The sequence below is a fragment of the Phoxinus phoxinus genome, assembly GCF_949152265.1.
Source record: "Phoxinus phoxinus genome assembly, chromosome: 11".
Classification (NCBI taxonomy): Eukaryota; Metazoa; Chordata; class Actinopteri; order Cypriniformes; family Leuciscidae; genus Phoxinus; species Phoxinus phoxinus.
In genome coordinates this window covers 17,803,902-17,827,380 of record NC_136886.1, presented here as the reverse complement: position 1 = coordinate 17,827,380, position 23,479 = coordinate 17,803,902, and the positions used below count along the sequence as shown (strand labels likewise).

At 35.8% G+C, this 23,479-nt stretch overlaps 2 protein-coding genes across 2 annotated transcripts in view; one reads left to right on the top strand and one right to left on the bottom strand.

The window, feature by feature from the left end:
• Positions 1 to 23,479, top strand: part of kif1aa (kinesin family member 1Aa) — a 79,095-nt gene that overhangs the window by 2,441 nt on the left and 53,175 nt on the right. The window contains exons 3-5 of the mRNA XM_079627896.1: positions 1,597 to 1,741; positions 13,297 to 13,564; positions 16,060 to 16,223. Coding sequence (XP_079484022.1) covers positions 16,118 to 16,223 — 106 coding nt within the window. The 5' untranslated portion in view covers positions 1,597 to 1,741; positions 13,297 to 13,564; positions 16,060 to 16,117. The remainder of the gene's footprint in view (positions 1 to 1,596; positions 1,742 to 13,296; positions 13,565 to 16,059; positions 16,224 to 23,479) is intronic.
• On the bottom strand, positions 493 to 9,890 carry LOC307006689 (allantoinase, mitochondrial). The gene is made up of 11 exons (XM_079627897.1): positions 9,712 to 9,890; positions 8,417 to 8,568; positions 8,057 to 8,171; positions 6,755 to 6,901; positions 6,499 to 6,544; positions 6,305 to 6,398; positions 5,996 to 6,182; positions 4,293 to 4,431; positions 2,000 to 2,172; positions 1,806 to 1,838; positions 493 to 1,724 (listed from the first exon to the last, which is right to left on the bottom strand). Exons 1-11 carry the CDS (start codon positions 9,865 to 9,867, stop codon positions 1,578 to 1,580), a joined length of 1,389 nt encoding a protein of 462 aa, XP_079484023.1. The 5' UTR covers positions 9,868 to 9,890; the 3' UTR covers positions 493 to 1,577.

Genomic DNA, 23,479 nt, shown 5'->3' with positions numbered 1-23,479 from the left:
TCTATTTCAACTTGTTAACTGAGTTAAGACCACTAACACTGAACTCCTAAAACCTTAAATTGTGTTTTAGGTTATAATTTTCCCCTTTAAAACACAAATTAATTAAATACAAAAGCAAATTTGTAAATATAGGGCAAAAGCATTCATTTATTATTCCATTTTTCAAATGTTGAGCATTTAGTGTATATAATGCTTTGACAATGTCTGCTCATAAAAAAAAGAGCAAAGCACAAATGTCAGTTTAATATCACAGATACATAATTTTCAAAATTCTTTATTCATTCATTTGTACATGTAAATCAATGAAGCAATCTTTAAAATGCACTGTTTTGCTTTGAAGTTGGGTTAAACATTAGTTACTTATCTTTGCAGTGATGTAATCAAATTGTATTTACATTTCCTGAAGAAATATACAATTGTGACCCTGGACCACAAAACCAGTCACAAGTCGTACGGGTATATTTGTGTCAATAGCCAATAGCCATTTTTTTTTCACCCTCAGATTTCAGATTTTGAAATAGTTGTATCTCGGCCAAATATTGTCCTATCCTAACAAACCATACATCAATGGAAAGCTTTTTTATTATTATTTTTTATTGACTCATGTGACTGGTTTTGTGGTCCAGGGTCACAATTGCAATAGAGCTTATTTAACAATATTCATTATTAATCAACTAATGAAAATGACAAAAATGCACCATATTCATATTTTAATTCTGTATTTTAATAGCTCAAAAATATATTTAACATCTATGTACTTTTTTTTCTTCAAATTCCATAACAATTATAGACAAAATTTCAGCTCTAAAACCTGCTCCAAAATTCCATGAAAAAGGTTGCATATGAATGTTGGTAACAAAACAGTTTTGGTTCCCATTGACTTTCATTGTCTGGACAAAAAATACAATGGATGTCAATGAGAATAGAAATTACCAACATTCTTCAAAATATTTTCTATTATGTTCCACAGAAGAAACATAAGTCGTACTGGAACAACATGAGGGGGAGTAAATAATGACAGTTTCTATTAAATGTTTCTATCCCTTTATAATGAAATGTTAGGTTAATTATGAAATGTATTATTATTAGTAATGATTGTTTGCAATGTTTGTTTAAAGTGTCATTTTGGAACATACCACAACCATTCACAATAATCAATTAAAAGAAATTGTTAATAAAAATGTTTCTGTTTACTGTTTAAAATTATATGCCACATAGTAGCATTGTTGCATATGCGATTCCTGACCTGACAGTGGTAAGTATAGGCTATAGACCTTATGCGCCAGATAAACAAGACATCTTTAGTCTTAATTTTGTCTTTGAACTTCCATTTTTGCGGTAGCTTTGTATATTTTGTATATACAAATGTCAGTTGTATATAAAATTTTACCGGTCTACAAATGTCAGTAGACCGGTAAGATTTTAAAACGAGCGTTTCATTCATTAATCGGTAAGATTTTACCTTCATGCTGTGGAAATACAATCCGGAAGACAGAGCACAACGAGCTCTGCGCTGAAAAGGGGCGGAGCTACATAAGGTCTATAGGGCTATTTATACTGTATGTAATGAACGTGTTTCATGTGCTTTGTTCACAGTGGTCCTGAATAAAGAGATGCTTCCCTAGAGGCTGAGTGCTGAAAGAGCCATGACTGTAAACCAGCCTCCCTCGGACTATAGTGCACTTCACCTTCCCTCGCAGAGCAAGGCCAAGGTATGGAGTCAACTGAAAAGAGAGAAAAGGTAAAAAAAATTCCCTTCATCAGTATGTGAAAAGTCATATTGGTTTATTTACAATTTGACCTACCTTGTTTTTGTGATGTATGTTGTCTTCTTTCACCTAAGAAATTAAATGAGACACATTTACTTGCAGTCTCCAAAAAGCCTTCAGTGTATTTTCAGAGAAACACAGAATTGTAGCAACAAGCATGTTCTATCTTGCTGTCAGTCATTTCGAGCATCTCAGCTCAACTCCCTTGAGTGAATCCCTCTCTTTCTCACCATAAACTCTTTTTCGGGATCCCAAATGACTAAGTCTGCATCGTGACCTGGAATAAGACTCCCTTTTTGGTTGTCAAGGCGACAGAGTCGAGCAGGTTCTTTACACAAGAGTCTTACTGCATCAGAAAATGAAAATCCTCTTTTAGAAGCTGATGTCCAGAACAAAGATAGACCTGTTGGTAAACAGCAAGGTGAATGGAAATTTTAGTAACACCAATTAAGTTTTTGCTGCCTCGCAGTATATGAAACACTCTTTGAATTTGATCATTTCATCTTACAGAACCATAGATTTCTCTTTTAATATATTGATCATAACATTTTATCTAATCCCAGTTGCAATAACAGTAAATGCATTTCACAGTTCAGGGTGGAAAAAGTATGTGAACCCAGTAAGTTGGAACTAATTAACCTCGTCTCTAATAATGTTCTCAAAACATTAGCACAAAAACATGAATAAATTATTCATGGGACTTTTCACTTTAATTGGATGTTCGTCTAACATTTTTTGTTACTTAAGAGTTACTTAAGAGAACATTCAAAAGTGACGCTTCATAATGTTTGCAGAATAATTAAATGGAATGTTTCCTTAAAGGGTTAGTTCACCCAAAAATGAAAATAATGTCATTAATGACTCACCCTCATGTCGTTCTAAGCCCGTAAGACCTCCGTTCATCTTCGGAACACAGTTTAAGATATTTTAGATTTAGTCCGAGAGATTTCTGTCCCTCCATTGAAGCTGTATATACAGTATACTGTCCATGTCCATAAAGGTAATATAAACATCATCAAAGTAGTCCATGTGACATCAGTGGGTTAGTTAGAAGTTTTTGAAGCATCGAAAATACTTTTTGGTCCAAAAATAACACAAAATAAGACTTTATTCAGCATTGTATTCTCTCCCGGGTCTGTTGTCAATCTGCGTTCAGGACTCCGCAGTGACGCTGCTGACGTAAGACGCTGATGACGTGTTATCTGGTGCGCCCGAGCTTCGTTTACAGTCTGAGGAAGACGCACGCTATATTCAAGCTATTCTACATTGTTTGTGTGGATATCATTTTTTTAATGGTGCGTAAATGTGCATGTCGCGGATGAGACACTTTTACAGCGTGCGTTTCCCTCAGTCTATAAATGAAGCTCGGGCGCACCAGATAACACGTCATCAGCGTCTTACGCCATCAGCGTAACTGTGAAGGATTGACAACAGACCCAGGAGAGAATACAATGCTGAATAAAGTCTTATTTTGTGTTATTTTTGGACCAAAAAGTATTTTCGATGCTTCAAAAACTTCTAACTAACCCACTGATGTCACATGGACTACTGTGATGATGTTTTTATTACCTTTATAGACATGGACAGTATACTGTATATACAGCTTCAATGGAGGGACAGAAATCTCTCGGACTAAATCTAAAATATCTTAAACTGTGTTCCGAAGATGAACGGAGGTCTTACGGGCTTAGAACGACATGAGGGTGAGTCATTAATGACATTATTTTCATTTTTGGGTAAACTAACCCTTTAACTTTCGAATAACCAAGAATTTTTTTTTTTTAAACTGGATGTTTTGAATGTTCAGAGAAGATTCAGAAATAATATATTCATGTCTTGATTTGAACATTAGTAAAATGTTATTTGTACATTTTTTTTGTTGATTTTTGGTTTGCTGGGTAACTGATTGACCCTGTTTTGGCAGTAACCTACTACAGCAAACTGTGCTGATCAGACCTTGAATTTTAAATTCAGAATTATGCTTTGGATGTCAAAGAGAAGGCATATTTTCTTCTGCTGATCTCATTCTGTTATTGATTTTGCTCCTGGTCTTTGGGTTGTTGTCCTTTGCACTTCAATTGGAAGACAAAAGTCTCTGCAAAATGTCCCGATAAAGCTTTCCGAGCAGTCCAGGACATGAAACTGCAAAGTAGCTCCAAACAATGATGTTTAGGATGAGGTTTTGATGTTAGTGTGCTGTTGTTTTCCTGAACAGTCTTAAGCAAACAGTTTCATGTTTTAAATGTTTGTTTTGTTTCTGCTGATTTGTTTGCCAATTTATGTGATTTGATGAAGATTTATGACCAATTAATGCAGAAATCCACACTAATCCCATACTTTATTCATGTGACTGTAGAGATCAAATCTGGCATTTGACTCCTGAACGTCAGTTTCTTAAGAGTTAATCATTAGTTTGATTGGTAAACTGTTGGTGGACCACTGTTTACCTCACACTGTACTTTGGCCATCATAAGACATACAGCGTTTGAATGTATGAACGTATTGGGTACAATGACAGCCTACCAAACTGCAGAGAAGAGATCCCTCCCCACGCCTGCGTGAAATCGCCTCTGTCCAAACACTTCAGGTCAGGTGTGCACGGTGAATGATCTGACACAACCATATCAATCTCCCCAGCTTTGAGTGCAGACCACAAGAGCTCCTGACAAAGAAACAGATTCATTACTAATAGTTAGAATGCACTATAATCTCGGTTCGTGGAAGTTTGTGAGACGATCAGAAAATAGTTCAGGAACAGTTCACCCAAAATGAAAGTTCTGTCATGATTTAGTCATCTTCATTTATATAGCACTTAACAATGTAGATTGTTTCAAAGCAGCTTTACAGAGATAAACGTATAATTTCATGTAGTCAATCTCATGTTGTTGCAAACCTGTATGACTTTTTTTGTGGAACACAAAAAGATACATTATGAAGAAGGATGCATTTTTCAATGCAGTTGGTGTAAAAGCACCATAATAAATGTGTTAAAACAAATAAATAAAGTCCACGTGACTTGTGCTCTTTATTCTAAAAACATTTTTTTTTTGCTTTACTGTGTACTGTATTTAAAGGGATAGTAATGAAAATTATCAAATTAATCACTCACCCTCATGTCATTCCAAACCAGTATGATTTTCGTTCATCTTCGGAACACAAATTTACATATTTTTGATGAAATCTGAGAGCTTTCTGTCCCTTCATTGACAGCTTCGCAACTACCACTTTGACGCTTCAAAAAGTTCATAAAGAAATCGTAAAACTAATCCATATGAATTGAGCAGTTTAGCCGAAATGTTCTGAAAAGAAATGATCGCTTTATACAGTATGATGAACAGATTGAATTAGGGCTTTTATTCACAAATAAACATTGATCAGCGAACATAAACAGAAGCTTAACCAAATTTGCCTGACATTCGAGAACAAACCTCATTGGTTCTTGCAGAAGCTCAAACTTGCTGCATAACACACGAGAATGAACCTCATTGGTTCTTGCAGAAGCTCAAACGTGCTCCGTAACACACAAGAATTAACCTCATTGGTTTTCACACGTCAAGCGAACATGCTTGAGCTTTGATGTTATACCGTATGTGAATAAAAGCCTAAATTTAATCTGTTTATCGTATAAAGCGATCGTGTCTTTTTGAAGCGTCAAAGTGTCTGTTGCATAGCTGTCTATGGAGGGACAGAAAGCTCTCAGATTTAATAAAAAAGATCTTCATTTGTGTTCCGAAGATGAACGAAAGTCTTACGGGTTTGGAACGACATGAGGGTGAGTTGTTGATGAGAGAATTGTCATTTTTGAGTGAACTGAGTTGATTCAGTTCACAAAACCGAAATTCATTTACAAATGGGACTGCTCTGGTTCTTGAGTTCAAGTCTCTAACTGACAGCCCACTGGAGGGGAATATAATTGGCTGTCAACAATGTCAATTTCAGTCTGTTCCTCTCACAAAGCTATTGTATGATTTCAGAAGACTTGAAATATAGTGCATGATTATTTTATGATGCTGTTTTTACATCCTTTTCGGTGCTCATTAGTTGTAATGGCATGGGGGAAATGACAGTGTGTGTATTCCCTTTAAAATGTCTGTTTTAGTGTTCCACACAAGAAAGTAATTTATTTTTAGGTAAACTATTACTTTTAACAAGTTCTAGTGTAAATTTGACAGAATCTGTAAAACAGAATCTGTTTCATTGGATAAATTTTTTTTTCTTTCTGATACCTGGTTGGCCGTGTCTCGTATCGGTGGGCAGCATTTGAACTGGGTGGCCCGTGCTGGGATGTTGTCTGCCGTCAGGTTGAGGTAGTGATGGGTGGTCTCCACAGTCAGCGGAGCTCCAGCCCGTCTTGCTGCCCTAATGAGCTCCAGAGGCTGGGCTGAGGACAGGTGCACAATGTGGCATCGCACTCTGATAACAAAAACAGAACAGCTGACCTGTCATTTCTCGATTGGCTACAGCTCTAGTCTGCAGAACAGTCATTGGATAATCAAAAGTTGAGGACTTTATCACCCTCATAAGTCATAACATACTTATACTGTAAGCAGAGCTGAGTGACGGTACGGATGGCCTCAAGCTCCATAATATCAGGTCTAGACCTCAGGAAGGTGGAATATTCATGCGGATCTGAGGAACGAGAGAAAAGCGTGAAATTTCATTCTTAAAAATAATAAATGTTCATGATTTTTCAGTAGTTTTAATTAACATTAAATGATCAAGCTCATACCCCCTTTCTCAGCAGCTGGATGCTGGACTTCTCGCTCTGCATGAAACTATACCAAATAGGTGCATCATTACTTTAGAACTTCACTCATTTTAAATTCCATAAGCTAAATAAAAATTTTTTTCATAGTTCATATTTATTGCTGCGTATTGAATTATGCCTGAACAGTTGTGACTAAATATATTGCATCCTTTTATCATTGCATGGCAGAAAAGTCAGATGTAATGAAATGGGACAGGCAGAATATGAGATGTCTCACCAGCAGAACGCTGTCTGTTCCCTGGAGCTGTTTCATAGCTGCATGCAGGTCAGCGTCACTCACATGAGGAAACTCATCCACTCCACTGTGGATCAGAAAGCACTTAAATCCAGCCACACCAGCCCGGACCATCGGCCTTAGCTCTAGCTGAGATGGATGAACAGTGATGGATTGGCTGGCAGACAAACATTTTATTGTTATACACATTCTTATGCCAATAGATGGAGACACGTGACTGTCTTTAGGAGTGAATCAATGACTCCTTTACTCAACTGATGCTGATTCATTAAAAAAATGCTGATTTATTCAGGTACTAAACAACAAGTGTTAGAAATCGCATAGGTACTTCTTTTAAATATATTTGCGACTGTTAAAAAAGAATGTTCAATAAAGTATGAATGTGTGTAGTATGAATAAGCATGGATATTTGGATGCAACCGATGTCTTTTGGAGAGAATCATTTAATGAACCGATTTGTTCAAAAACTGATTTAACAAGTAAAAAATGGCATGATCTCTGAGTAGGTATTTCTTTTGAATAAGAACGTACTTTGCGGCTGTTTAAAGTATGTGCTATATAGTATGAACGTGTGTAGTATAAATTAGTACGCATGAAGTGTGAATTATGCATATTTGTATGCAGCCAAAGTCTTTTGGAGTGAAGCATTGAATCATGGGTTAAATTAAGGTTTAGGGGTACACTGCAAAAAATTCTAACCTCCCCAACTTAAAATTTTCTTGTGACTGGTCACATCTACATTTTTCAATTGGCCCAATTGAAATTCAGCAAATCGATAAAATAAAATTTGCAGAATTTCACTTGGGCCAATTGAAAAATTTAGATATGACCAGTCACTAGAAAAGTATAAAAATTTTTTACAGTGTAGGTTCAGGGTTAGTACCTATTTATTACCCGGTTAGAGTCATTAGTACAATAAGTACCGGTACATAGTATGTTCATGCGAAACAGGACTGTAAAATAAAGTGCTACCAGATTTTGGATGCAGCGGATATCTTTTGGAGTGAATCATTGAATCATTTACTCAACCAATTCATTCAAAAACACTGATTTATTCAGAAATTAAACACCACTGTGTGCAGCGGCTAATTCTGCTTAGATGGATAAACAGTATTTTTCACACTTCCATGTTTGGAACATAGAAGTAAAAAACTGTAAACTTTTAAATGGCTTAGCAAATATTTTTGTGTTCCCACTTTTGTGTGAATGATTTAAATATTAAAAGATTATAACAACAGTCTAAAACCAAAATGTATCTCGTACAGGTAGTTTGTAGGCAAGTACCTGGTTGTCAGGGATGACTCCTCCCCAAAATGCTGTGTCTACAAAACACTGTCCTGTAGCAGCACGCAGCTTCTCATGGAAGTTTCCAAGAGTTGTAGTTGGTGGGATGCTGTTTCTATGTACCATGAAAATAATCAGTTATGTCACTTTTTTTTTTTTTTTTTTTTTTACCTAGATTAAACCATCAAACAAATAAGAGTTCAGCTATCAGCTGCATTATTTCTAATCATTATGAGGAAGTGAGGGAGACTGGGGGAATTCAAACTTTTCTTCTTTTTTTTCTTTTTTTCAAATCTACTGTCCATTATAATGGTAATGTCAGTTCAGTCACTGAATTTAAATTTTAAAGTCTATACTCACAGGGGCATGTCTACAATAGTGGTCACCCCTCCTGCAGCAGCTGCCCGTGTGGCGGTCCAGTACCCTTCCCAAGTGGAACGGCCTGGTTCATTAACGTGAACATGACTGTCCACTATACCTGGCATTACCAGACTGTTCCCCACATCCAACACCTGTTATAAAGATGCTGTCTTAGTACAGGAATGGACAACATTTTTGGCTTTAAATTGGATTTAGATGTTTTGTCAGAGATTAGAGATGTTCGTTTAGACACTGAGCAAAATTAGTTCACTGAGGCTGAGCACTGACATTTGTAGACATTTGTTTTGCTTTGTATGCATGTTGTCAAAATATGTGGCAGGCTTTCATAATGGAACCTCCTCGAAACAGCCTTTGAACTTAAACAATTCTGAAACAAAATCATTAACCAGCTAAAATTGTAAAAGTTGTATATATATACATAGCAAACCATTGTATTGACCGGACATTTTTTGTTGTTGTAAATAATGCATTTAAAACAGTGACCTGTTTTAAACCTGACATTTATGAAAAATACACTGAAATAAATGATCTGATCGATAACCTACAGTATGACGATATATTTTTACATTGCTTTAACTCATCAAAATAAGTAATTTTCAACTTTTTAAGTTATACAAGATTCAACTAATTTTTAAAGTCAGTTTAATGTAATTTAAGATGAAATTACTTAAAAATCCAAGTTGATTGCACTTCAAAATTTAAGGCAGCAATTTAAAAAAAAAATATTATGAGAACCTAGTTCAAGCTTTTGGTTAAAATCTACTTTTATTATTTAATATAAACTAATTGACCTAGCCTTACTGCCATTGCTTTTATTGTGTTCTCTCTATCTCTCTTTTTTAACCTATCAATAATATTTAGTTTAGCTATTGTATTTCAGGTCGGAGGACCAAAAACTAAACAAAAAATGTGTAAATTAAGAAGGTGTTTGAAACCAACATGCAAAATCTCAAATCCTTTACATGCACAATCTTCCCCCACAGACAAGGCTTAAGTCCCAGACTAAAATGCATATTTAAGCTGTTTTAACTGAAAACAGTTTGAACTGAGATATCTTATAATATGTCAGTGCCATTGTTTTGTCTCAAGATGCACATAAGGCACGTTTATTAAAGCTGCTTAAATGTCTTAATTGAACTAAGGCTTAATCCTTGCTTAATCTAAGCCCTGTTTTTGAAACCAAAAACAGACCTTCTGTCTGAAATCTTCTGATGACTGCACCGCTTATAGTCTCCAGCAGGTGGTGTGTGTCGCACTCTCTCAGTCTAGCTCACCTTTCCAGCAGTGTGCACCGGAGCTTCTGAATCAGGCAGAATGCTATGAATCTTTCCTTCCTTTATTAAGATAACTGCAGGTCGAATTTCCTCTCCACACAAAACCCTCTGGCTCCGCACAGCACTGACAGTTGATCCTGGTTCCATGTCTGCCATATCTTATGTAGCATATGAGTGTGTTTCACTGTTCTGGCAGCAACAGCTTTCACTTTAGGGTCAATGTATCTCCCTCATTGATCTTTATGTGGATGTCAGCAGGAAGATAAAAGTTCTTTGACCTGTGTTGGTTCAGTAGATTGTTAATAAAGTATAATTCAAGTTTGTTTTTAAGTAAGCATTGCTTTTGAACGAATTAGTCAAACTGAGAATACAGCTGAAAATTGTGTGGTGGTAGGATTAGGTTTGTTTTTGTGTGACGGTTGTGGATTTCTAGGTTGCTTTATCTTTTATCATCATGTTTTTATTAGCAGTGTTCTCGCTAAAAGCGTGTCCCTTTAAGACGGTATCAGGCGTCAGGCCCACACCAGAGCTTCTTTAGCCGGATAAATTATTCAGAGTATTGCTCTACTGAGCTGAGACAGAGGAGCAGGAAGGGTTGGGAAGGAGAAAGAGACACAAGAAGAGAAAAGCAGCCACAAGGGACTGCTCAGACTGGCATTGTGTCTAACTGAATGCTGTGGTTGCTTCCTCTCTGGGCCACATCCCAGGGTAAATCAAAGAAATGTCCCTTTTCAATTCAAATTCAAATAAAAAAAAGAGAGAGGGAGAGAGAAAATATATATAAAGAAAATCAGTGAATAAAAAAATGCAATGTAAATCATTCAGTCTGAGTGCTCTTTTTTTAAACTAAATTCATTCATTGAAGTATATTCAATGTAGGAAATACTTCAATCATTTATTATTAATAATTACTTTGCAATTTGTTTGAGTTTTTTGGAGTTTTGCATATATTCATTATGGTAGTGAGAATATTATAAATAATTAATATTTTGCCATGACAGTAATGACGAATATACTGTGTGTATATATAGGTGAAACTCGAAAAATTAGAATTTCGTGCAAAAGTTAATTTATTTCAGTAATTCAACTTAAAAGGTGAAACTAATATAGCCTATTATATGATCATGGCTTACAGCTATGAAAACCTTTTCACAATATTCTAATTTTGAATTTGGGGTTTTCATAAGCTGTAAGCCATAATCATTATTATTTTTATTTTTTTTCACTTTGCTTGTAATGAGTCTATAATATATTAGTTTCACCTTTAAGTTGAATTACTCAAATAACTGAACTTTTGCACGATATTCTAATTTTTCAAATTTCACCTGTATAATATGTGTGTGTGTGTGTGTGTGTCTTTACTGTGCAGCATCGGTGATGTTGTCGATGCACGTTTCTAAATGTTTTTGAGTCGGATTCATGGATATTTATGAGTGATCAAGAACGGCCACTTGGTGTAAGTGGTTTGACTTTTAAGGGAAGGGGCATGTTGACAAAACAGGGTGAGATAAAGAGGTGTTATGAAAGGATAATAGAATGGAAAGGAAGACAAAGACAATAGGAAATGAAGTCCCAGATAAAGTAAATGACCAGCTCAGCTCATTAGATGGACATTAGAAAACTGCATTGATTTGCATCTGATTTGGGTGAAACCCAAGGGATACTTCCATGCTCTGGATGTGCCATAGATGGTCTGTGCCCTTCCCTCTATTGTACACATGGACCGGCCAAAACACTGAATCATCATTACAGCATTCAGAGGGACTGATGTGCTGCTCTCTTTTTCTTTCCTCACAAAGAGGCTAGAGACACTAAATAAAAAGCATTTTGGCTTTAAATCATGCATAATAATAACCTCTGTTATCTTATTTAAAAGGTGGCTTTTAATGGCTGATGTGTAAGTCTTTTAATCACAAATATGGCTATTTCACTTATTACTTTAATAATATTACTTTAATTGTTTAAATGTACTCTTAATATACTTATTTAATTGTTAGAAGCTCAACATAGTCTTGTTTTTTTGTTCAGTAATGCAAATTTTAAGATATGGGTCTTAATCATGAGATATAATTCTTTACTGGTGTCATTTCCTTTTGGTCTCGAGTCTAAATTCAGAAAATGCAAAGAGGGGCTGAGTCAGAAGAATAGAGGCGGATTAATGTCAGTGGGACAAGCTTCCTTTATGAACGTGTTTCATGGATTTACTGGATTTGTGGGGAGAGCACAGTCCAATTTTCTCTAATAGTTTGTGAACTGTGTAATCCCAGCAGAAAGCTGATTTTTCCTCGACAGATAGCTTAAGGGAAAGGTCAAAATGAGGCCAAATATTATTTACACGTCTTTGCAATTCCATATTTTTTGTGGAATGTTTTAATTTATAAGCAATACTGGAGAACCATAATCTCAGAATTATGGTTATAAATATGTAGGCCTATATGGCTAAATTGTAGTTATAGCATTTTTGATTAGAGTAGTTTTTACATTTTGTTTGTGTTTTTTTTATTTGTTTGTTCATTTTATCTATTTGTTTGTTTGTTTATATACATTTTTGGCTCTTAATTAAAAAAAGTATAAAAACTGAGAATTAACAAATGTCTTCTTTAGCATTCGACAAAGTGTGGAAGTCATACTATAATAATAATAATAATAATAAAACATTATTTTTTAATAATAATAATTACTTAATATGAATTATTATTAATTAATATTAATTCATATGAATATTATTAACAAATAATTACCCCTAACTTGCATACCATTTTTAATGACCGCCGTTTTTAATATTCTAGAATTTTAGACAATTTTTACCTTCTGTATTTTATTTTATTTAGCATAAGAATTGGACATTAAAGTTTAGAAGTCATATAATAATAATAATATATTATAATATAATGACCTAATATTAATTCTAATTAATTAATATTTATTATTATTATTGTTGTTATTATTCATATTTACTTTCAATTACCCCTTACTTGCATAACAATTTAAATGACTGCCGTTTTTTTATAATCTAGAATTTTAAACCATTTAAGAATCTATTGCTGTTAAATGAAACTTATTGCAAATAAAATGTATGTAAATTTGATTAAGATACATTAATAACATGAATTATTCTTTACTGATGTAATTTTACTTTTAGTCTCTAATTCACAAATACAGAGAAAGAGGCTAAGTCAAAAGAATTAGAGGTGAATTAACATAAATAAATATTCAATATTATTCAGTCTTAAAACTCATACTGCATACTTGGGGACAAACCAACCTACTTGGTTTATTTTAATCCATCACACATATGCAGTCCAGCTCTAGCCACTGAATCTCATGTTATGTAGAGCCATGTTTGTGTGTGTGTGTGTGTGTGTGTGTGTGTGTGTGTGTGTGTGTGTGTGTGTGTTTGTGTGTGTGTGTGTGTGTGTGCACGCGCACCGTACTCCGCGGGGAATCTAATCTCCATCCCCTCAACCCCCCCTCCTCTCTCCTCCCCCTCTCTCCCTCTCTCTCTCTCTCTCTCTCTCTCTCTCTCTCTCTCCACTGCATTGATGCTTCTGCCTTCCTCACTGATGATGTCACTGGTTCACTCAGTCTCAGCATCACCAGCAGAGCCATTTTGGCTTCTACATTACAGGGCACTCAAAGATCTCTCCTCCAAGTAGCCTTCCTCCTTGCAAGCAGGCCTCAACGGGCACCCAGAACAAATAAAGGATCCTTTGTTAAACAAGAGGGAAAAGCAGATTGTTTTTGGCATATCAGAGGAAGAGCTCAAGAAAAAGATTTCGAGAAGCCAACGCAAGAGACAGTAGTTGGAGCTGATCTGTAGAGTCAAGAGCATCTGAGGATCTCCATTGTAAAGGTAAGAGTTTTTTTTTTTTTCATTGTTAGCGTGTTCTCGAGGACAATGCAGTATTAATGAGGCGCTGTGTGTTTATTTGGTGTTGGGTCACCAGGGTGGGACTGCCGTGGGGTGCGGCCATTCAGAGCTGTCAACAAATCCAGACATTATTATTATGACAGAGAAGTGTTTTTTTTTTTTATTGAGTAATGGAACAGATGTTGTTCGTCATAAATGGCTCTCTGTCCTTGTGTACATATTTCTAAGTGCGGGAAGGATTAATGCACTGTCATTCATTGTCTTAAGCTGGCAGGCACACAATAATGAGTCACGATTTGAGAATTTACAGGGCAAACTATTTCATTTATACTTTTTTACAGTACAATCTTTTTTCTTTTCTTCTTAATATACAAGAATTAATATAATAGTGAGTTGGGTCAAATATTATGACTTATGGCATCGCACGCTTATGGAATTGTCGGTCCCAGTGTGTTTCTAACAGCACTATGCAAATGATGTCAGGCACAATTAATGATTTATGTAGATTTCTTAACACTTAGGAACGCAATGATCAACAGCAAATTAAAAAAGAACCTTGAATATTTATGATTTTATGATCTATACTGCAAAATATTACATTAAGGCACACTTTCTACTTGATCTGGCTCTTAAAATGACTTTTATTGCTGTAACATTGTAGTAAGGCTTGTTAGATAATAATTTTGACTTGAATAAAAGCTTAATTTAGGTATTATTTAAAAAAACAACACAACATGTATTGCTGTACAATCGATCTTTCTACTTATCTGTAATGAAGATGTGCATTGAGTTTTAATTGTGAAGCAATGTTTGTACAAAATACATTGTACCTTTATTCTTAGATTTCTTACCTAAAAAATGGCTTGATCTTTTCCTTTTGCGGTCTTAAATTGTCTTTTACCGATTATGTTAATCACAGATCGTTTAGAATGGATGTGTATAGGTTAATTAATCAAAGTGTCGGTCACAATACATGTGATATAAAGTGTGTTTCATAGTTACTTTTTCAACTCAATAACACTAAAAACCGCAGCTTTTAAACGTCTTTGTAAAGTGACATGCAACCTTTGAGGTTCGTGTCATGGGTCTAAGACTCTAAGTAGACTGGAGAGTAATGAGAGAGACTGAACTTACTCTGACACGCCAGAATGTGACTCAGCATGATGTCCTTATAATTGGCCATTTCAGAATTATGCTTACATGTGATCTCTGTATGAGCTCATTTATATGTATTCAAATAAACCTCCTAGTTACTGATGCAAACACATATATAAACTGAAGTAGAACTCTTTAATGGAGATTGAGGCTTAAAGGCCATAAATCTCCCCTGACACATTAATTGTACCTCCATTTTGGTCCGACTAAGAGGCTGAGCTGGACTCGGAGTATGTGTTAGCCAGTCCTGTTATTGGGCTATTGTAATCCTAGGAAGCGTACTGACATTTAGCCAGCCATGCACTTCTTTTGTTGCTGCCGGGCCGAGTATCTCTTTAGATCTGTAGCTGACCGTGCATGATCCTTTTACGGTGAGGTCATATCAACACAGCCTTCCTGTTTTGTCTGAACATTGAAATATTGAACATTTTCTGGGATTTATTGTTAACCTTGTTGTAAGTCACAACTGAAACCATGTGTTTGCTTTTCCTCCCTTCATGCCATTTTCTTTTATAGATACCACAGAAATTTTACTCATAGTTGCTATGGTGATAGGCAGCCTAACAGCTTTCCCGAAACTAGGTGTAATTCAATTTCCAATGGAGAAGAGTCTAAATCAATATTTCTCTGCTGCTATATAGTAATGGAACTACACAATGAGTAATATCCTTCCTTTATTTTCAGAAATGCTGCACATGCGTGCAGAAATATGGATTTTACTGTACGTTTAGCGTATATATTTTTTTTGTGCATTGATCAATTGTCTTAATCAATTAGTAAGCATCTTTTCATGTTCATATTTAATAATAATACTATTAATTGAAATAGTATATACTATTCCATTCTGCTTATCCTCTGTAGGGTCGGATATATATATATATATATATATATATATATATATATATATATATATATATATATATATAATATATATATATATATATCTGCAGAATTTATTCATCTTAGTTCATGTTAATCTCAACGTTTAATAATACAAAAAGTCTATCTGTTAACATTAGGTAATACACTGTGAACTAACATATTTTTTATTATTAACTAGCATTAACAAAGGTTGCTATAAAAATACACTGCTCATATATATATGTACACACACACACACACACACACACACACACACACACACACACACACACACACACACACACACACACACACACACACACACACACACACACCCACATACAGACACACACACACACTACACATAATAATTCTATGATTAGACATACTAGCTATAGATCTTCCAGTTTTCTGTTTGTTGACATCAGTGTTCCATCAATGCTCTATTCTTCTGTTGGCAGGTGTGAGCACTGACCTGGGCTTTTAAAGGAGTGCTCTCAGCACACACACAGAGGCACCATGGCAGGGGCCTCGGTGAAGGTGGCGGTGAGAGTTCGGCCCTTCAACTCTCGTGAAATCGGTAAAGATTCCAAGTGCATCATCCAGATGTCAGGAAACACAACCAGTAAGTACCCGACTGCATCTGAGCCCCAGTGCTTCCATGATGAACATCCAGCAGTTAAATCGCTAAGAATACTCGAAAGACTCAAGTTTATAGATCATCACTTTTATTGTGAGTCTAAATATTGTTTTCGCTTGCGTGCGTTGTGTTTGACCTCATCTGCAGGATTTCATAAGGGCAGCCATTTTGAGATGATGTGGGACAGTAGCTAACTGATCACTGAACCGGGGGCGAATAAACTCTCTAGTAAATCTGATCCAACATTAATTTCATTGTCAGCCATTAATCTAATGTGGCTACAGAAAATGAGAGTTAATAGAACCGAGGAAAAAAAGAAAGGGATGTTGCGATGAACCCATCACAACTGACAAGCAGCAATACCAATGACCACTGCAGCTCTAATTATTAGTGATCGATTTGGTTTGCGGTTTTTACATGTTTAGCAGTGGTCATTTTCAAAGTAACTATTGAGAAGACATCATTCTTTGGGTCATTGAATAGTAAAAGAACACATAATCAAGACAACTTAAATGGTTTAGATGAGGTAGAAGAAAGTCTATTTTGTAAATGATCAGGATGGTGCTAATTTTCCCATTTATTTTACATTTTGTAGTTTTATATAATTTATTACTGGCCTAAAGTAATATATATATATATATATATATATTATTATTTTGGATGAAACCGTAGAATACTGTCCCCTCATTAATGAATATACAGGAACAAAATAGTAACGTAATATTAACATACTACTATTAACTAACAAGAAACTCGGATTAACGAATTAGTAAGTAGCGCTATAGTCCAATGTGATGGTTCAATATTAGCTAATCAATAACTGCTATTTTTTCATACCTCCCAGAGGACTACTAAGAACCTCTATATACAGGTTCATAATTAATGCAGTGAATAATGCAGAATTCTGAAGTTAAGATCATGGTGACCTACTAGTAATGACTCAAGTATTACCAAATCCTTCAGAAGGAATTAATTCACATTTATCGTGAACCTGTATATAATAGTTATCTGGGAGGTATGAAAAAAGTAGTTATTGATTAGTTAATATTGAACTGCCGCGTTCAATTGAGCGCTATTACTACTTCGTTAATCAGAGTTTCTTGTTAGTTAACAGTAGTTACTATAATGTTAATATTGCGTTACTTATTTATTCCTTTGTGTTTGTTTTGTCTTTTTATTCTATAGTGTGCTGTAGAATGTTATAGAAGGGTTACATGTATTATTTTAAAATATTATTTTAAATTGGGATTGGGGTAGCCTATTGCCTACAGTTTTACAGCAATGTCATCATACAGAAGAATTTCTTGGTTGTAAGTGTGAATGTGCTTGGAGAATTGAGGCAACTAATCGTTGACTGGAGAGAGATTTGATTTCGAATCTGCCAGCTGGGCGAAGCCGTTGGTCAATAATGAATGAGAGCTTGTGAAATATTTAGAGTCTGGCCTAATTTAGCTTCCTCCCTTCCACCTTGTGCTCCTTGAGAAAAAACAATGTGTCCACCATCGTCTCTTCACCTGAGGTGGTTCTTGATGAAGTCAAGTGTTGATGTTTACATCAGATATTAAGTAAAAAAGAATTGCAGTAAAAAAAACATAGGCCATTTGTTATACCACTTGACTATTTGTAAAAACGCTGTGCACATATCTGTACAAAAGGATGTAATATTACACCATGGCATTGTTGTACAGCTCAGGTCAAGGGTTTTACGAAGGGTCTGTCAAATCTGGAAGCCATGTTGCAGATGTTATTTTTGTTGTTGTACTTGTTTTTTGGCGAGCGGAGCTAGTGGGGCATAATGTAAATATGACATTGATAACTGTGAGGATAAAAGCCTAATACACCAGGCTCCAGTTATTATGTTTTAATGGCCGCAGAGTAGACTGTGAACATTGAACAATGGAGAAATGAGCCATCAAAAACAGCAGTAACACTTACTGTCATTGCAAATGGATTGTGGTTGTCAACCTTGTCATATTTTTAATATTTAGAGATGAACTTCGCTGCTGTGACAATATTTTCAAAATCACATCTGCCATTAATTCAAGCAGTAATGTAAAAAATATCTATATAATAGTATATTGTAACTCTTTAATATGTGACCCTGGACCACAAAACCAGTCACATGGGTCAATTTTGAGGTTTAACAAATATATTAAATAAGCTTTCCATTGATGTATAGTTTGTTAGGATAGGGCAATATTTGGCCGAGATACAACTATTTGAAAATCTGGAATCTGAGGGTGCAAAAAAAATCTAAACATTGAGAAAATCGCCTTTAAAGTTGTCCATTTATGTTCTTGATTGTGCTGCATTCACTCACAAAAATAAATGTTTTAAATATTTACGGTTGGAAATTTACTAAATATCTTCATGGAACATGATCTTTACTTAATATCCTAATGATTTTTGGCATAAAAGAAAAATCGATAATTTTGACCCATACAATATGTGCGACTTATGTTGTTGTTTGGTACGGTTCGCTTTCACACTGCTCTTTTTGCAAGTGAACCTTTTTACCCGTGCGACTTATGACTGGTTTTTGATCCAGAGTCACATATATAGTGACAATAATTTGAACCAAATTGTCAGTATGTTCATATTGTGAGTTTTAGCGCATATCCGAACATATAAATATGTTCATAAATATCCATGAAAATCTATGAATAATAATGAGTCCAGGCTAGCCTATTAGACACTGAGGACATTTAAGTGCACTTATCACTCTGTCAAAAAAAGATTCAGCATCACTCTCACCATTTACTAATGAATTCTGACGTTCTTGAATACATTAGCACATTGTTAATTTGAACATTTGAGGTGAATGCACAGCTGGCAGTGCCTAATTAAGACAACTTTGATGATTACATAAGAAATCTTAGGATCCTGATAACGTTTTACTATTTAATGAGTACATTCCAGTTTGCCAGAGGATGTTATGTGCATTTCCACCCTCAGAAAAGTGAGGATTATTCTATAGTATCTGCTTCAAGTTGTTGTTTTTTTCCATGGTGTTTTTCTAATAATGACATTTCGAATCTCAGCCTCTAACCCGGCCACCTTTACTACTGGTCTCAGGACAGCACTGACACAGCATAACGTTAACTTGAAATGCTAGATTACCTCCACAGACATCCTGTGTGGTTTGCCTGTGTCTATTCAGAGTCCACTCAAAAGCATCCTTTCAAAACCTTCAACACAAAGGAGTGGCGTAATGGAAGAGATCTATTTAAAATCTAATGTTAGAAACAATCGATTGCTTAACATGTTTGACCCTGTTTTTGTTGTGTATGTGGGTTCTGTAGGCACTTAACTCACAGAATCTTAAAAAAATATGCATTAGCAGTAACGCATGCGAACACACGTGTAAATATTGCGGCCCTTTTCTCCTTTGAAAGGTAGACTCGGTGGACGGTAAGAGGGTCGATGATGTCATGAAAGAGCCTTTCTAGTCAGTAATTTGGAGAGAGGCCAGTCCCAGTCTCATTCTGAGGGTGTAAATAACTGGTTGTTAGTGGGAGTCTGAGCCCAGAGAGTGTCTTTTGTGCTACATGCCGGCTGCTTTGTCACCGCTGCCAGCTTGAGATGGGTCAATAGCCGAGTTCCCACAAAGCTGTAGAATGGTGGAGAGCTGAATGATTGACAGCTCTGACTGGTCTAAGCCACCCTGCTATCACCGAGGCACCATTGGGCCGCTCGCATGCGTTCTTATAAAGGGGTTTCCTTTTCGTAGGAAATTGTCTCATTACTGAACCACTGAAGATTTCAGCGCTGTTCCCTGCGAGGCAACTAATGTAAGATTCCGCCTAATGGTTTCTAACGGCAAAAAGTCTTCATTGACACAGGCTGTAAATTCTGTGTGATGTTCTCAGTGGTACTGTGGTAATTATACATGTGGTAGAAGTCCATTTATAAAAGATACTGAATTATCTATTTGATGAAATCCTGAAATGGACTTTAGCTGAGAGAATTTGATGGCCATGTTGATCAAAGCACAAAATGATGCTCCCCTGATCACATCACTCCCAGAATTCCCTTCCCTTATGTTGATTGAGAATGGTGTGCTTGGCAATGGGGTCTTAAGTCTTTAGTAGATTAATCTGTGTTATATTTATGGTCCTTAACGGTTGTTTTATTGCAATATAATCCCAGTGAGTTCTTGGGTAAAAGCCATGGTACACTGTGTGACATCAATGATCTTTTATTTCAGACTGTACAATACACATTGCAGGGAAGGCATTGGTTCCATTTCGTTGACGGCATATAGAACACAGCACAAAACAACACAACACAACACAACACCGCACCAAACAACACAGCACAAAACAACACAACACAACACCGCACGAAACAACACAGCACAAAACAACACAACACAACACCGCATGAAACAACATGGCACGAAACAACACAACACAGCACAAAACAACACGGGAAGGCATTGGTTCCATTTCGTTGACGGCATATAGAACACAGCACAAAACAACACAACACAACACCGCACCAAACAACACAGCACAAAACAACACAACACCGCACGAAACAACACAGCACAAAACAACACAACACAACACCGCATGAAACAACACGGCACGAAACAACACAACACAGCACAAAACAAAACAACACAAAACCCGCATGAAACAACACAGCACAAAACAACACAACACAACACCTCACGAAACAACACAGCACAAAACAACACAACACCGCACGAAACAACACAGCACAAAACAACACAACACCGCACAAAACAACACAGCACAAAACAACACAACACAACACCGCACGAAACAACACGGCACAAAACAACACAGCACAGCACAAAACAACACGGGAAGGCATTGGTTCCATTTCGTTAACGGCATATAGAACACAGCACAAAACAACACAACACCGCACGAAACAACACAGCACAAAACAACACAACACAACACCGCACGAAACAACACAGCACAACACAACACAGCACAAAACAACACAACACAACACCGCACGAAACAACACAGCACAAAACAACACAACACTACACCGCACGAAACAACACAGCACAAAACAACACAACACAACACCGCACGAAACAACACGGCACAAAACAACACGGCACAAAACAACACAACACAACACAGCACGAAACAACACAGCACAAAACAACACAACACAACACCGCACGAAACAACACAGCACAAAACAACACAACACCACACAGCACAAAACAACACAACACAGCACAAAACAACACAACACAGCACAAAACAACACAACACAGCACAAAACAACACAACACAGCACAACACAACACCGCACGAAACAACACAGCACAAAACAACACAGCACAAAACAGCACAGCACAAAACAACACAACACGAAACAACACAGCACAAAACAACACAACACCGCACAAAACAACACAGCACGAAACAACACAACAAAGCACAAAACAACACAACACAGCACAAAACAACTCAGCACAAAACAAAACAACACGGCACAAACAACACAGCACAAAACAACACAACAAAGCACAAAATAACACAGCACAAAACAACACAAAACAGCACGAAACAACACAGCGTAAAACAACAGGAAACTAAACAAAACAACACAACACTAAACAACACAAAACAATACAGCGTAAAACAACAGGAAACTATACAACAGGAAACTATACAACACAACACAAGTGAGCATGTCACACTAATTGATCAAGAAATATATATTTTTTTTCTACAAAAAGATAAATATTTTAAGATCCCTGAATACTGTACAGTGTGAACTTGGCTTAAACAACATTGTGGTAGATACCAGACCATACTTTCACAAAGTGGGGAAACGAACTAGAGTTCGATTCAATCAAACCAAACAAGGCAGGTGTGAATACACCCTTAGTCTGCATGATCATCTGGCTAATGGTAAAATGGAGTGTAGTCATCTGGCTATAATGAAAAATCACATATCTAACTCACTGTAGTGGAAAATGATATAGTCAACTAGCTATAATGGAAAAGGTTTTTTATTATAAGGTCACTATTCACACAGTGAACTTTTGTTTGACCTTTAATAAGTGTATACACTCGTTACACACATTCACACTCATTAAAACTTGAACCCAAAATCTCCATCTCACTGCACACACACAAACGTCAGCAGTCGCCACGTCCTCTTCTGGGTAATAAAAGCGATTAAAAAAACTCCTCCTTATTAGGTTTGTGCATTTACCGCTTCAGCCATGACTCATGTAACAACTACAGAAAATGGTGGACATGAATCATTGTCATTATTGAGAGCAGAGCAAAGAAGAGATAATGAAAGGAGAGGAAAGAGGTCTGATATTGACAGCACAAGACCATTATTGACAATTTACCTATTTATATATTAAAAGTGTTTGTTTTGGACTTTTTATATTTTCTATAGGTTTGATTGATAGGACTCCAAACCCATCACAGTTTCCAAAATGTGATCTGCTTGCCTCCTATTATTACATTTACAATATCAGCGGTAACATTGTGACTTAAACCAAGAGCCATTTATTGAGCTTAATGTCTGTTAAACTCTTTTTCAATATAAAAAAACAACAAAACAAAACATATAGCCTATTACAAAAGGTATGTTTACACATATTCTTATCTGTTTTCTGTTATTTTTCAACTAAAAACTGCAACCATCCAAAAATTTTTTTTATAAAATACCAATTTAGAAATTTCATGGTCCACATCTGATATTGAATCTATCAAAATATATTAATTTTTTGTTAAAAACCGCAACCATAAAACCAAAAAGTCAAAACAATACAATACAATACAATACAATACAATAAATTGGAATTCATTTAAAGGTCCACATTTGATATTAAACCTTGAGGTACAAAATTGGATGATCAGTTACTATTAAATATCGAATATGAAAAAGGTACTTCTGACAAGTTAACAAACCTTTGGCATCTATTGAGGTAAAATTATATCATTTTTCATTCATTTGTTTTTTGAATGAAATGGGTGCAGAGACATATTTTATTCCCTTTTTAAAGCATTCCTCCTCATTAAACTGTCTGACCATTTGGCACATACATGCAACATTTTGCAACTAGCTACAAGAGTAGATTTAACAAGGCAGTGCTTCTATAAAGGTGACGCATGATGTCCCCTGGGCTATGTGATGCTATTATTATAATTCATATACTCTTATGTACAGCTGGTACTGCACAACCCTAGAGACAGATAGACACAGATGTATAGACTGGTTAA

What these genes read in the sequence shown, in the direction of transcription:
- LOC307006689 (XM_079627897.1), bottom strand. Translation starts at nt 9,867, where the DNA reads ATGGCAGACATGGAACCAGGATCAACTGTCAGTGCTGTGCGGAGCCAG. An exon ending in GAGTCATCCCTGACAACCAG is followed by an intron (nt 6,902 to 8,056) that starts GTACTTGCCTAC and finishes CATCCATCTCAG; the next exon opens with CTAGAGCTAAGGCCGATGGT. An exon ending in TCCAGCTGCTGAGAAAGGGG is followed by an intron (nt 6,399 to 6,498) that starts GTATGAGCTTGA and finishes CTCGTTCCTCAG; the next exon opens with ATCCGCATGAATATTCCACC.